The sequence below is a fragment of the Malus sylvestris genome, chromosome 5 (assembly GCF_916048215.2).
Source record: "Malus sylvestris chromosome 5, drMalSylv7.2, whole genome shotgun sequence".
NCBI lineage: Eukaryota > Viridiplantae > Streptophyta > Magnoliopsida > Rosales > Rosaceae > Malus > Malus sylvestris.
In genome coordinates this window covers 45,010,853-45,024,428 of record NC_062264.1, presented here as the reverse complement: position 1 = coordinate 45,024,428, position 13,576 = coordinate 45,010,853, and the positions used below count along the sequence as shown (strand labels likewise).

Genomic DNA, 13,576 nt, shown 5'->3' with positions numbered 1-13,576 from the left:
GTAACCTAATTCCTTATAAACACATTCGAAGTCCTTTATATTCCTTTTAAACACATGCAAGTTTGCTCAAGTGATGCGGGAGGGCCAAGGCCACCTACAATCTCTGCATGGCTCCGCTCCTAGTTAGAAAGAGTGTTTCACATTTTTTTTGTTATCAAATTTCTATTGTATGGTCGAGATTTTCTTGAAAAAAAAAACAAAAAGAGTCACATGACTAGTGATTTACACACCATCTTTCCATTATAAATATAATCCAAGACTCTTTGGGTTTGTCATTCTCATTCACTTTGGGTTTGCTCCATTTCTCTCTTCCTAGTATGGCATTTTCTTCTCAGGCCATCTTTGCTATGTCCACGCCTCCAAATATTGCTCAAAAAATGAACCTACATCTTGGGCACTCTAATCTCATTCAGCTAGATATATCCAAACCTATGTCCACTATTCCATTAACTCCACCTTGTTTGCAGGATGACATTCGTTTCCAGCATGAACAAAAGTTGGAGGTATTCAGGAATCTATTGAGCAGAGTAGGAGAAGAAAGTTTGAACATGATCGATGCCATTCAACGTCTAGGTATCGATTACCACTTTGAAGAACAAATTGACCTAATCATATCTAGTCATGCTAATGCCCTTTCTCATCAACAAAATGAGCTTCATGAAGTTTCCCTTCGATTCCGGCTACTCAGACAACATGGTCACTTCGTGCCCGAGGGTGAGTAGTATAATAAAATTTCGGTAACAATTTGTTTCATATATGTACATAGTTTTGTAGATTGATACCCGGTACCAGTCCATCACTCCCGAGCATAACTTTTGTTATTAATTACAGATGTGTTTAACAATTTCAAGGAAAGAGAAGGAAAGTATTTTAAGCAAATATTAAACAGTGAAGAGGTCAAGGGACTGATGAGTGCGTATGAAGCTTCACAACTAAGCATGGAAGGAGAAGATGCACATGATGAAGCTGGAAAATTGAGTGGTCATCTCCTAAATAGATCACTGTCATATCTCGGTCCTCATGAGGCCAGACTTGTGGAGAACACACTGGGGTGCCCCCATCACCAAAGCTTGGCCGCATTCATGGCCAAGAACTTTTTTCTTCCTAATTCCCAAGCTGGCATGAATAATAGATGGCTAAATATGCTACAAGAAGTTGCAAAAATGGATTTTAATTTGGTTCAGTCCCTACACCACAAGGAGATTGTTCAAATTTCCAAGTAAGTTAATTAACAATGACTTTAGAAGTAGCAGAGATATACATATATGGGGTGTTTTTCTGTCGTGCGTTTAACTGCACCTTTTAAAATACTGTTAAACTTATTAGCGATCATGTTGGATACATATCTATGAGGTTGAAGTACCAACAATATCAGTAATATTGAGAATATATCCGCATTTAAAAAGTATACGTTTAACTGCACTACTTTAGAAACCCTAATTTGTCTGTTTATTTTATCCAACAAATTAATTAGGTGGTGGAAAGAGCTGGGATTGACAAGGGAACTGAAATTTGCAAGAGACGAGCCAGTTAAATGGTACATTTGGTCCATGGCATGCCTAACAGATCCAAACTTGTCAGAGGAGAGGATTCAGCTCACAAAACCTATCTCATTCATCTATTTGATTGATGACATTTTTGATGTTTACGGGACGCTTGATGAACTCACTCTCTTCACTGAGGCTGTCAATAGGTAAAATGTCCTGTAATTTCTTAATTGGCTTCACCAGTTTTCATCACAAATTGGTCAGTAAATGTTATGCTGCAGATGGGAAATTGGTGCTATAGAGCACTTACCGGACTACATGAAGATATGTTTCGAGGCTCTCTACAATATAACGAATGAAATCAGCTGCGAGGTTTATCAAAAGCACGGGTGGAACCCGTTACATTCGTTGAAGAAAGCGGTGATATATTAAACCAGATTAGTGTCATGAAATTTAACTACTAGTTTGCTCAAGAAAGGTTTAACAGATATTTCGTTCTACGATTGCGTGCAGTGGGGGTCTCTGCAATGCATTTTTAGTAGAAGCAAAATGGTTCAAATCCGGGCACTTGCCGAAGGCAGAAGACTACTTAAAGAATGGTATTGTTTCTTCTGGTGTCAATGTGGTGATGGTGCATATCTTCTTTCTCTTGGGTCAAGGTATAACCAAACGAAGTGTGGAGCTGTTGAATGAAACTCCAGCAATTGTGTCTTCCACAGCAGCAATTCTTCGGCTTTGGGACGATTTCGGAAGCGCAGAGGTGATTATATATCATTAGATTCATATCAAACACTACAAATAGAGTAAATGTCTTGTTCATATCTCTCAAAATGTGATTATTTTGGCTGAAGGATGAGAATCAAAGTGGGCACGACGGGTCATATGTAAGGTGCTACTTACAAGAACATCCAGGTTCTTCCATGGAGGAAGCACAAGAAAATACAGTGAAAATGATTTCAAAAGAATGGAAGAACCTGAACAAGGAACTGGTTTCTCCAAATTACCCTTTTCCGGCGACGTTCACCAACGCTTCCCTTAATCTTGCAAGAATGGTCCCGTTGATGTATAATTACGATGACAACCAGCACCTTCCATCTCTTGAGGTGTATATGAAATCCATGCTGTATGAAACTGAATCTGTGTACTAATTATTCAAGGCTATAAAATTGAAGAAATTATTGAAGCTTTCCCGAATTTAAATAGTAAAATTTAAAAGGTCTAGCAACAAAACCACAAACGTTTCGACACGCAAAACAGAACAAAGAACAACAGAAATACATTAGTCCGAAGGCAACTGCAAATTGTAACGCCGGTAAGTATTTGTGTTCCCAAGCTTCACAATCTTCTTTGCTTCATTGATTCTGGAAGCCTTAGCCAGCCCGTCCACCACAACCTGCAACAGCTCCACATCGACAAGGAGGCGCCTTTTGAAAATTTCCTCGCCGAGTTCAAAGGCAAAGTCCAAATCACCCTTCTCGCAAACAAAGGGAACAAGCGTCTGGAAAGTCCATTTCTGCAGAGCACAACTACTCTTCACCAGTTCTCGGTACCACTGTTTAGCTTCTTCCAATTTCCCCTCATTAACAAATCCCTTGATCAAGGCATTGAAGCTAAACACATCAGGTTTCACTTCCTTGTTCCTCATTTCCTCGAATAACTCAACCACCTCGTTAGTTTTCTTCTCCGAAGCCAATCCCAGCAACCTGGCATTGTAGCTCCTAACATCAGGCACAACATTCTTCTCCCCCATTCGACTCCATATTTTTTCGGCTGCCAAAAACTGATTATTCGCATACAACCCATTCATGATCGTGTTGAATGTGATCACATCCGGCTCAACACCCTTATTCTCCATCTCAACAAGCATTGAAACCGCCGATTCCAACGAACCCATTTCACAAAACGCCTTGACCACAGTATTATACGACACCACATCCGGCTCAATTGACAACTTCTGCGAGACCCCTCTAAAAACCTCAGCAACCTTGTCGAATTTCTTGGAGTTAACACAAGCACCCAAGAGGGCATTAAAGGACAAGACGGTGCGCTCACAGCTTTTCTCAGGCATTTCGTCGAACACCTTCTGGGCATTTTCGAACATGCCAGCTTTCCCGTAAAGCGTAACCAGTCGAACAGCGAATCCCTCCGTGGAAAAGTCCGGGTACTGCTTCTGGTCCTCCAGGATCTCCTCGATCCATTTGAAACGTTTGGCGGCTGCGAGACGGCGGACGGCGTCCTCGTAAATGGGGGTTTTGGTACGGAAGCGGTAGAGTTCGGAGGACTTCTTAAACTTCTCGACGAGGCGTTTCAGGTTGCGCTCTTTGTAGAGGTTGGTGGAGATGGCGCCAATGCTGTTGGTGGTGGCGGCGTTGGATTGGGTGGCGGTGCAGAAGGCGCGCTGGAGGAGGCGAGAGAACGACATCGTCTCGGAAGTGGTGGCCGCCGGGTTGTGGGTTCTTTTTGTTTATACTCTCTTTGGGTGTGGGCTTGACCGCAGCCCAAAAGAAAATTGAACCCGTTAAGCATATTGGACCACGTCAAGTGATGGTTTAAGGTCAACGAACGCAAAGAGAGGCCCAGTCTTTTGCCGTAGAAGTTTTGGGGTAAATGATGAACCGCGAACAAATTAGGGCTCGTTTGGAATTATTTTTGACATAGCTGAAGCGTTTTTGTGAAAATATTTTTAAAACCAATATTTAGTAAAAATATCAGTAAATCGCAGAAAATCACTTGAAATACTTTCTACAAAAAGCACATAACTAGTGGCTTCTTGCAAGAAGCACTTTAATTGCTTTTGGAACCTATAAATATTTTCTCTAAAAGCTCTTTCAATTATTTTAAAAACAGTTCCAAACGAGCCCTTATTTGAAGATATGTACAATTTGGTTCGAGTCCCGCTCCCTTTTAGTGGGCGATTTATAAAAATAAAAAAATGGACCAAAACCCCCTTTGCAAGTCTTCAGAGCTTTGTGCTATGTCCCAACCCTGAGACGATAGCTTCCCCTCCCCGTAAACTTTTAGAAAACAAGAAGATATGTACCATTTGGGGTAGCGTAGTGGTGCATGTTTTGAATTGCAGATGAACTTGTTTGGTTTTTGCCTTTCCTCTGTTGGCAAAAGTAATGTGACATGAATAAGTACACGGAGCACAGCTGAGTTGCTAGACAATATTTAGAAAGAATGGCCTTACAAAATAAGTGTACTCTACACTCTACGAGAAAGGAATATTGTCTGCCCTAACAAACCTTCAAACGTTTATGTACTTTTTCCGGTCAACAAGACCACCAGGCATGACATGAATATATTCAAAAACAAAAACAATCATTGTGATTTTTTCACTCTATTTTTCATTATCCACTCTTACTCCTTCGTTTAAACTATTGGATATGATTAATTAAGGGAGAAATAAGGGTTAGAAAACAAGATAGAAGCGCATAAAGAGAAAACTAGTGTGAAAATTTACTGCCAAACACAAACCTCACACACGTGTGAATGCTAGATGTTGAAATCAAGCTACTTCTTGTTCCTCTCTTTAAACTCATCCGACGGATTAAATTGAACGATCAAGATAACTACAGTAAGTGTATATATTAAAACAACCCCTAACCAATTGGACGTACTAAACTGAATGTCTAGGACATTTCTCTCTCCCTTTCTCTCTCTCTCTCTAGTTAGTTAGACTCTAAAAAATTCCTCTCCCTCACACACAATGGAATGATACCCTTGTGAGGACCATCTATATGATTTCATAACAGAAACTACTCTCTCTCTCTCTCTCTCTCTCTCCCACTTGTTAAAACTAACTTTGATCAAAACATATCCAGATATATGAACTCTGTGAGTTGTGTCTTGGATGAATTATGCTTAGCAGAAGAAGAAGGCAGCGGAGGGGGAAGGATGAGCTTCAAATCCAAAACTGACGGCGAATTCAAATCCAAAAATCTGTTCGCCGAGAGGAGGAGAAGGGAGAAGCTAAGTGGAAGGCTCCTTGCACTACGCGCATTGGTCCCGAATATAACAAATGCAAGCACTCAAAGCCCTTGATTGCCTGCCTTAAATTTTAACAGTTTCCATTATTAACATGAGTATCTCATCTATGGTTTTTCGCCGTGTTTCAGATGAACAAAGCAACCATTGTTGAGGATGCCATCACTTACATCCAGGAGCTGCAGCAGAAAGTAGACCTCCTCCAGGACCAGATTTTTGAGATGGAAGCATCATCAGAAGAAACACTGGAGCCAAACACAGACGAAACTCATGCTGATGCAGCAGAAGAGATGAAGAAATTCGGGATTCAGGTTTCAACAACCAGCTAACAACTAAGCATATTCAATCTCTTAGAACAATATAGGAGTTTTTTTCAGCTCATATATTTTCAATGTTGTTGCTGGTTTGGCAGACAGAGGTGAATGTGACCAAGATTGATGGGAACAAACTTTGGGTGAAGGTAGTCCTCGAGAAGAAACGAGGAGGGTTCACAAAACTGATGGGAGCCATGACCACCTTTGGCTTCGAACTCACTGACACCAGCATCACTACCTCCAGTGGAGCAATGATGGTTTCATCCTGTGTAACGGTAAGTCATCGCAAAAACAAAGAAAGCTGTGAAATTTTATCTGTACCAGAAGTTAATATAAATTCTAATAATTTTCAGGGATTCTCCTGCGAAACGCTCGAAGTTGAGCAAACCCGGGAATTGATGCTGAAGATCATCAATGACATATAGAGCAAAATGGAAGGATCAGATCATACAATCACTTTCAAACTACAACACAACACAACTTGAAAAACAACTAACATTGTTTTCTGTTTTGATTACTTGTTAATTTCACTTGGCATATGGCAATCCAGAAGGTTCTGGGACATCATGTTTTTATCGGAGCGATATTCTAATTTAATCTAGATGAAGTTATTAATTAAAGAAATGGAAAATTGTTTGGCTATAGCTTGACAACATAAAAGAACATAAGGGACTGCACCATCCCACGAACGTGTCAACAAAAACAAACACAAGCAAATACCACAAGACAGCTAACCAATATTGCAGGCTTAGGGACCAAGCAACTACTGAGACAAAAATATAAAAACCCCAAAATTTCCAATTGAGCAAAATTCCAAAATTGCACCATTTGATTCCAAATCTTAGCCTCACTTTTCCATTCCTTTTGTTTACAATCCTAACAAGCTTCTATGAACATTCAATCTTTTTTTGCGCAAAATTAAAAGAGAAAAATACCCACAAAACAAAAAGAGGAGAAAGATTATCTGTCAAGTGACAAAAGATCAAATCTTCATCTCTGGGCCTGAAATCCAATCTTCCTTCCTCCTTCACTCTTCAGTGAAATGCCTGCATTGCATGGTTCTAATGTCAATTTTACAACCTTAATGCTAAAAATTGCAATAATGCATAGGAAACGATTTCCACATACTCATTTTCTCATTCAACGCACCCTTCTAAGATTTATTCAATTGAAACGCTACATAAAAACCGAGATGTACTTAGGAGAAAAGGGTGTGCGGAAATTGCTTCCCTTCACTAATACATTGGATCAAAATATCAAATAGACAATTGGAATTCAATTGTGGGGAATAAGAATTCCCAAAGTCACATTTCATTTCAAAGATCTGTACAATTTACTGAATTTGTAGAGGTAGGAGAGAGAAAAAAGATGGGATTTTTTTGTACCTTGAGATTGAGGCTTGCAGACCGGGGGGTCTTCAAAGAGAGAGAGAGAAAGCTGCTTACGGGCAACACCAATGTCAAACAAAATCAGCCCAGAAGACGGATCGCTCACTGAGATTCCCTTCACCGGCAGCCAAAGAAAAAGCTCCTCCTGAGTCAAACCCTCCAAGCCTCTGAGCACGCCATAGCTGAGATTAGCTCTGACTACGCTTTCAAAGTAGACTCTGGTCTCAAACTTGGTCATGCACGAGCGGTCCAGATGCACCTCCAGGCGGCCCGTCTGGTCGAGATTGTATGACTTCACATTGTCCGGGAAGAGCCCGGCGGGGAGGCCTTGGCTTTGGAGGAGGTTGTGGAGGGTTGCGGTGGCGGTGGGAGGAAGAAGGAAGAGAAGGAGATAGAGAGTGAGCAAAGATATTGGTGTCAGAGACATTGTGCGAAGGAAGGACAGACAAAAGCTGAATGTCTGAGGTTTCAAAGAGGGTTTTTATTTAAGGTTATTAATATACAAATTGAAAAAAGGGTACAATTTATTTACTAGTTTTTTCAATAAGATTTATTTACTAGTTTTTTCATTTCTTTTTTATAAGTGTTGTGGTCTATTTTATCTGACAGATGGACTATGGCCGGCGGCAGAGAGAGAGGAGAGAGATGTGTGTTTGTAGAATTGTAGGGGAATGTGTGTGTTGTTATCCCTCCTACATTGTGCCTTTATTTATAGTAGTAAAGGGAGAGAAGATATTCCTTCTTCTCCAAGTAATACAAGTTGTAATAGGAAATGATAACTAGAATCAAATCTTATCTAGGATTTACACAATCATACTTAAACTAGGAATGTTTACAACACTCCCCCTTGAGTGGGTAAATACTCAAGGTAGATTCAGCATCATGCAGAAGTTGAGGAAGTCGACTCGTCGGCAATGATTCCAAGGAACAACGCTTATTCTCAATAAGGTAGGAACTTGCATAAGTAGTAAGTCTCACTAAAAAAACCCTAAGGCTATGGCAAAAACCCAAGTAGGTACAAAATCCATAGTCTAAGGAAAAATGCGTGAGAAATGCAAAGTCAAAAGAAACGTCTACAGGACGTCATCAGGGATATGACCAGCCCAATGTGGGTGCCTCGTTAAAACCTAGTTAGGTAGCAAAAACCCAGTGGGAAAAATGCTCCTAATCGTAGGGAAAAAGAGTACATTAAGATCAAGCAAGTATCTAGAAGATACTCCCCCTGAGTTTGACATAATTCCACAGAGAAATAGCAAAGTTACAACTCAGAAAGTTTACGCATACCAATTCCATGAACAAGCTTCTGAAACGTCGCCTTCGGTAGTGATTTGGTGAAGAGGTCGGCCAGATTGTCTTGTGATCGGATTTGCGTGACTTCAATCTTCTGATGCTCTTGTTGTTGATGTGTAAAGAAGAACTTCGGCGCAATATGTTTGGTGTTGTCTCCTTTGATGTAACCCTTCTTGAGCTGTTCGATGCAAGCTGCGTTGTCTTCAAAAATCGTCGTCGGGGCATTAACGGCGGGATGAAGATCACAGGAGCTTCGAATATGGCCCACTACTGCTCTCAACCAAAAGCATTCCCGAGTTGCTTCATGTAAGGCGAGAATTTCAGCATGGTTAGACGAAGTGGCAACTAAGGTCTGTTTAGTTGACCTCCAAGATATTGCGGTGCCTCCAACAGTAAAGACATAACCCGTTTGAGAACGCGCCTTGTGCGGATCAGATAAGTATCCAGCGTCGGCATAACCAACAAGGCGAGAATCAACCCGATGAGCATAGGGTGAGGTATCACTCGAGGATTCGTAGGGATAGAATAAGCCCAAATCCGTAGTACCCTTAAGGTAACGGAAGATGTCTTTCACGCCAGTCCAATGTCTGCGTGTTGGTGCATTGCTGTATCTTGCCAAAAGATTAACAGCGAAGGAGATGTCGGGTCTAGTGCATTGAGCTAAGTACAATAAAGCGCCTATCGCACTTAGATAAGGAACTTCAGGCTCCAAAATCTCTTCATCATCCTCCTTCGGACGGAAGGGATCTCGCTTTGCATCTAGCGTACGAACGACCATAGGAGTACTCGTAGGCTTCGCTTTATCCTCATTAAAACGGCGCAACACCTTCTGGTGTAGTTCGATTGATGTACTAGGATTCCATCTGAACAATGCTCTATCTCGAGACCGAGACAGTATCGAGTCTTACCTAGATCTTTCATCTCAAATTCCGACTTCAGGTGCGAAGCAGTTCTCGCGAGTTCTTCAGGAGTTCCGATGAGATTCATGTCATCGACATATACTGCAACAATCGCAAATCCGGAATGTGACTTCTTAATGAACACACAAGGGCATAGTTCATTATTCACATATCCCTGACTAGTCAAATACTCACTTAAACGGTTATACCACATTCTTCCGGATTGTTTCAAACCGTATAGTGAACGCCTCAGCCGAATTGAGAGCGTGTTCCGGGGTTTGGAAATATTTGAACCAGTCAATGTAAGTCCTTCGGGAACTTTCATATAAATTTCCGTATCAAGATCCCCATAGAGATACGCGGTTACTACGTCCATCAGCTGCATATCCAGTTTTTCGGAAACTACCAAACTGATAAGGTATCGAAAAGTAATCACATCCATAACGGGTGAGTAAGTTTCGTCATAGTCAATCCCGGGGCGTTGTGAGAAACCTTGTGCTACAAGACGAGCTTTGTAACGCACAATTTCGTTCTTCTCATTACGCTTTCGAACGAAAACCCACTTGTAGCCAACGGGCTTCACATGTGGAGGAGTAGGAACTACAGGTCCAAACACCTTACGTTTCGCAAGTGAATCAAGTTCGACTTGGATTGCTTGTTTCCAGTTTGACCAATCAGCTCTACGTCGACATTCATCAACGGAACGCGGTTCAATGTCATCGCTCAACATGATCTCAGTAGCTACTGCAAATGCTAATGCATCGTCGACAATCATCTCATTTCTACGCCACACATCATCTAAGCTAGCATAATAGACCGAAATCTCACGATTCTCGGGAGGAGGATTCGTCTATTCAAGGACGCTTCCATAATCTAGAATTTCCTCATGAGTTGGGTAAAATGAGTAAGCGATAGTCGGATTCACGGTAGGCTCTTCAGGACCTTGTGCCGTGGTTTTCCTCTTCCGGGGGTGTGAATCCTTTGAACCAAGGGGTCTGCCATGCTTTTGTGTAGGGGCAGATGATTGGCTAGCCGCTAATGTACGTGGATCACCAGAATTGGCGTCCCGGGCTTCCAGGAGGGTAGTCCGTCGTACATTTGGTACATCCATCTTTGCAGGCGTATTCGCAGCTGGAATATGTGATCTTGTCACGCGCGCTAGATCGGTGAAAGCATCTGGCATGCTCTGAGCTATGCTCTGGAGATCTAATATGCGCTGCACTTCAGCTTCAGACTGAGCGGTGCGAGGATCTAAATGAGACAAAGTGGGAGTCGTCCACGATAATTCGCGTCGTTCATTAGGAACGTTGACGTTCTTATCTCCCCCTAACGACGGGAAGACTGTCTCATAGAAGTGACAATCCGCGAAACGAGCGGTAAACAGATCGCCTGTCAAAGGTTCTAAGTAACGAATAATCGAAGGAGAATCATATCCGACATAGATTCCCATCCTTCGCTGAGGCCCCATTTTTGTACGTAAGGGCGGCGAGATCGGCACATAGACCGCACAACCAAAAACGCGCAGATGCGATATGTCGGGTTCGCATCCGGTGACCAACTGAAGGGCACTAAATGGTTGTGTCGCAACAGGCCTCAGGCGGACCAACTTTGCTGCGTGCAATATTGCATGGCCCCAAGCAGCGATCGGGAGCTTGGTACGTATGACCAACGATCGAGCAATCATTTGTAAACGCTTAATGAAAGCCTCTGCCAGGCCGTTCTGGGTGTGAACATGGGGTACAGGATGTTCAACTTCAACCCCAACCGACATGCAATAGTCATCAAAAGTTTTAGATGTGAATTCTCCAGCATTATCCAATCGAATAGATTTGATCGGATAATTAGGGTGGTGAGCCCTGAGCTTGATAACCTGAGCCAACAGTTTGGAGAATGCAGCGTTCCTTGTGGACAACAAGCACACGTGTGACCAACGTGTAGAAGCGTCAACCAAAACCATAAAATATCTAAATGGTCCGCAGGGAGGTTGAATCGGTCCACAAATGTCCCCCTGAATCCGTTGTAGAAAAATGGGAGGATTCGAACGAATCTTGTCATAAGAAGGCTTAGTAATAAGCTTTCCCATAGAACATGTTTGACATGCAATTTCATGGATCGAACCTAAGCTTCGGGTTAGTGGATGCCCGTGTGAAGTTTTGAGGATACGGCGCATCGCTATTCGTCCAGGATGTCCCAAACGATCATGCCAAAGTGTAATTTCGTGCGCGGTCCCTGTGGTAGGGCCGGCCACATAGTGGCATTCTATGGGGCGTATGGTCGTAGTATACAGACCACTCGGGTTACGCTCCATCTTCTCTAGAATACGCTTCTGGCCATATTCGTAGGAAGTTACGCACAGAAATTCAACTCCGTTTTCTACGTGGGTTTCAGCGTGGTAATTGTTATCTCTAATGTCCTTGAAACTTAGTAACGTTCTTCCGGAACGTGGAGAATAGAGTGCCTCAGCAATGGTCAAGATTGTACCATTGGACAACATTATACGTGCCTTACCGTATCCTTCGATCAGGTTGGATGGGCCTGAGAGGGTTGTCAGAGGTGCATTCTTAGGTACGAAGTTAGTGAAATAGATGCGTTCACGCAAAACAGTATGCGTGGTTGCACTATCTGCCAGACAACTAACTTTCCCACTAGTCATACCTAGAATGAAAAATTAATTTGAATCGGTCACATGCATAAAAGTTTATAAAAACAAGTATCAATTCAAAATAATTTCATTTATTCAAGGATTAAAAACTTAATATCCAAAATAAATCGCCAACTACTAATCCAAAACATAAAGGAAAATTGTTCAAAATCAACCAAAAAACAAGGTGGGGTTCGGCCACAAGGTGGAATTCGGCCCCAATTGTTTTATTTTAACTGAAAAATAAGTCTATGTCTAAGATTCTAATCTTCCATAGGAGTGGTATCCTCCTGAAAATCAGAAACTTCCATCTTTGTAGTCTCCGGTTCGTCCACTTGCAGGAAGTTTGATTCAAACTTCGTATGACGAGAATGATATGCATCCACAACCTTCTTGGGAGCACGGCAAATACGGGACCAATGGTCCTTGGAACCACAACGATAGCACATATCGTCATTCATTGTGGCAGGTGCTTTGCCCTTATTCTTGAAGTTCGGGGCCTTGGGAGCGAGGTTTGGGCGCTTCTGGGCTTTGTTTCCTCCCTTGGATGGGCCTTGGCTCTGTTGACCTTGGTGGGATGGCTTCTGGCCGCCCTTACCACGCCTCTTTTGGCGTTTTGGGTGCTGATTAGTGCTATAATGTGCTTCAGGCACAGCAGTAGCCCCAGTAGGTCGAGCTTGATGATTCTTCATCAACAGCTGGTTCTGCTTTTCAGCAAGAAGTAAAACAGAGATCAAATCCGAGAACTTAGTGAACTTCTGAGCTCTATATTGTTGCTGCAGGACAATATTAGAAGCAGAGAAGGTCGAGTAGGTCTTCTCCAGGAGATCCTCTTCAGTCAAAGTTTCATTGCAAAACTTGAGAAGTGATCGGATTCGACAAACTTCAGAATTATATTCATTCACAGACTTAAAGTCTTGGAAGCGCAAGTGCTGCCAGTCGTGTCTTGCTTCAGGCAAGAATATATCCTTTTGGTGATCGAAACGATCAGCCAAAGCGACCCATAATGCACGTGGATCCTCCTCAGCAAGGTACTCAGTTTGTAGAGCGTCATGGATATGTCTTCGAATGAAGATCATAGCAGTGGCTTTTTCAGCCTCGCCAACAGGTTTATCTGTTGCTTCTGCAATAGCAGGACGTAAGTTCTTTGCAGTGAGGTGGAGCTTCACATCTTGAACCCACTTGAGGTAGTTCCTTCCAGAAACCTCCAAAGCGGTGAAGTCGAGTTTGTTCAAGTTCGACATGTTCCTATCACAAAATAGATGGACAAGATGTGGTTAGTGTAATGGAGAAAAATCAATCCATTCACATAGGAGTAGAACATACAGGTTCTAATAGACATGTATTGGTTTAATTTTGCATGAAAAACTTCGGGTTTTCATGGGTGATATATTTAAGTGAAAACTTCGGGTTTTCAAACAAGGCATGTGTATAAGAAACTTCGGGTTTCAAAGTAATTATGAACTTCAGGTTCATATATTCCTGCAAGCAAACACAAATATATATGCAAACAAATATGCAAATAATATATGCAGAACTATTGTATAATGATAAGTGAATTAATTTATTT

The 13,576-nt window shown here is 42.0% G+C and overlaps 3 protein-coding genes and 1 pseudogene across 3 annotated transcripts; 2 read left to right on the top strand and 2 right to left on the bottom strand.

Annotated features, from left to right (window-relative positions):
* Positions 1-272: 272 nt before the first annotated feature.
* On the top strand, positions 273-2,670 carry LOC126624125 ((3S,6E)-nerolidol synthase 1-like; annotated as a pseudogene).
* On the bottom strand, positions 2,654-3,943 carry LOC126624124 (pentatricopeptide repeat-containing protein At3g13160, mitochondrial-like). Its single transcript, XM_050293142.1, has one exon. The coding sequence runs from the start codon at positions 3,907-3,909 to the stop codon at positions 2,767-2,769; it is 1,143 nt and encodes a 380-aa protein (XP_050149099.1). The 5' UTR covers positions 3,910-3,943; the 3' UTR covers positions 2,654-2,766.
* A 1,662-nt stretch (positions 3,944-5,605) lies between these two features.
* On the top strand, positions 5,606-6,389 carry LOC126620780 (transcription factor DYT1-like). Its single transcript, XM_050289061.1, has 2 exons — positions 5,606-5,785; positions 5,887-6,389. The coding sequence occupies exons 1-2, from the start codon at positions 5,606-5,608 to the stop codon at positions 6,211-6,213; spliced, it is 507 nt and encodes a 168-aa protein (XP_050145018.1). The 3' UTR covers positions 6,214-6,389.
* Positions 6,390-6,599: 210 nt separating this feature from the next.
* On the bottom strand, positions 6,600-7,655 carry LOC126620781 (uncharacterized). Its single transcript, XM_050289063.1, has 2 exons — positions 7,174-7,655; positions 6,600-6,834 (listed from the first exon to the last, which is right to left on the bottom strand). The coding sequence occupies exons 1-2, from the start codon at positions 7,601-7,603 to the stop codon at positions 6,779-6,781; spliced, it is 486 nt and encodes a 161-aa protein (XP_050145020.1). The 5' UTR covers positions 7,604-7,655; the 3' UTR covers positions 6,600-6,778.
* Positions 7,656-13,576: the final 5,921 nt, after the last annotated feature.

Excerpts from the sequence above, each read along its gene's own strand:
- LOC126624124 (XM_050293142.1), bottom strand. The coding sequence starts at position 3,909 with ATGTCGTTCTCTCGCCTCCTCCAGCGCGCCTTCTGCACCGCCACCCAA.
- LOC126620780 (XM_050289061.1), top strand. The coding sequence starts at position 5,606 with ATGAACAAAGCAACCATTGTTGAGGATGCCATCACTTACATCCAGGAG. Across the intron at positions 5,786-5,886 it reads TGAAGAAATTCGGGATTCAG|ACAGAGGTGAATGTGACCAA; the intron begins GTTTCAACAACC and ends CTGGTTTGGCAG.
- LOC126620781 (XM_050289063.1), bottom strand. The coding sequence starts at position 7,603 with ATGTCTCTGACACCAATATCTTTGCTCACTCTCTATCTCCTTCTCTTC. Across the intron at positions 6,835-7,173 it reads CTGCAAGCCTCAATCTCAAG|GCATTTCACTGAAGAGTGAA; the intron begins GTACAAAAAAAT and ends CATGCAATGCAG.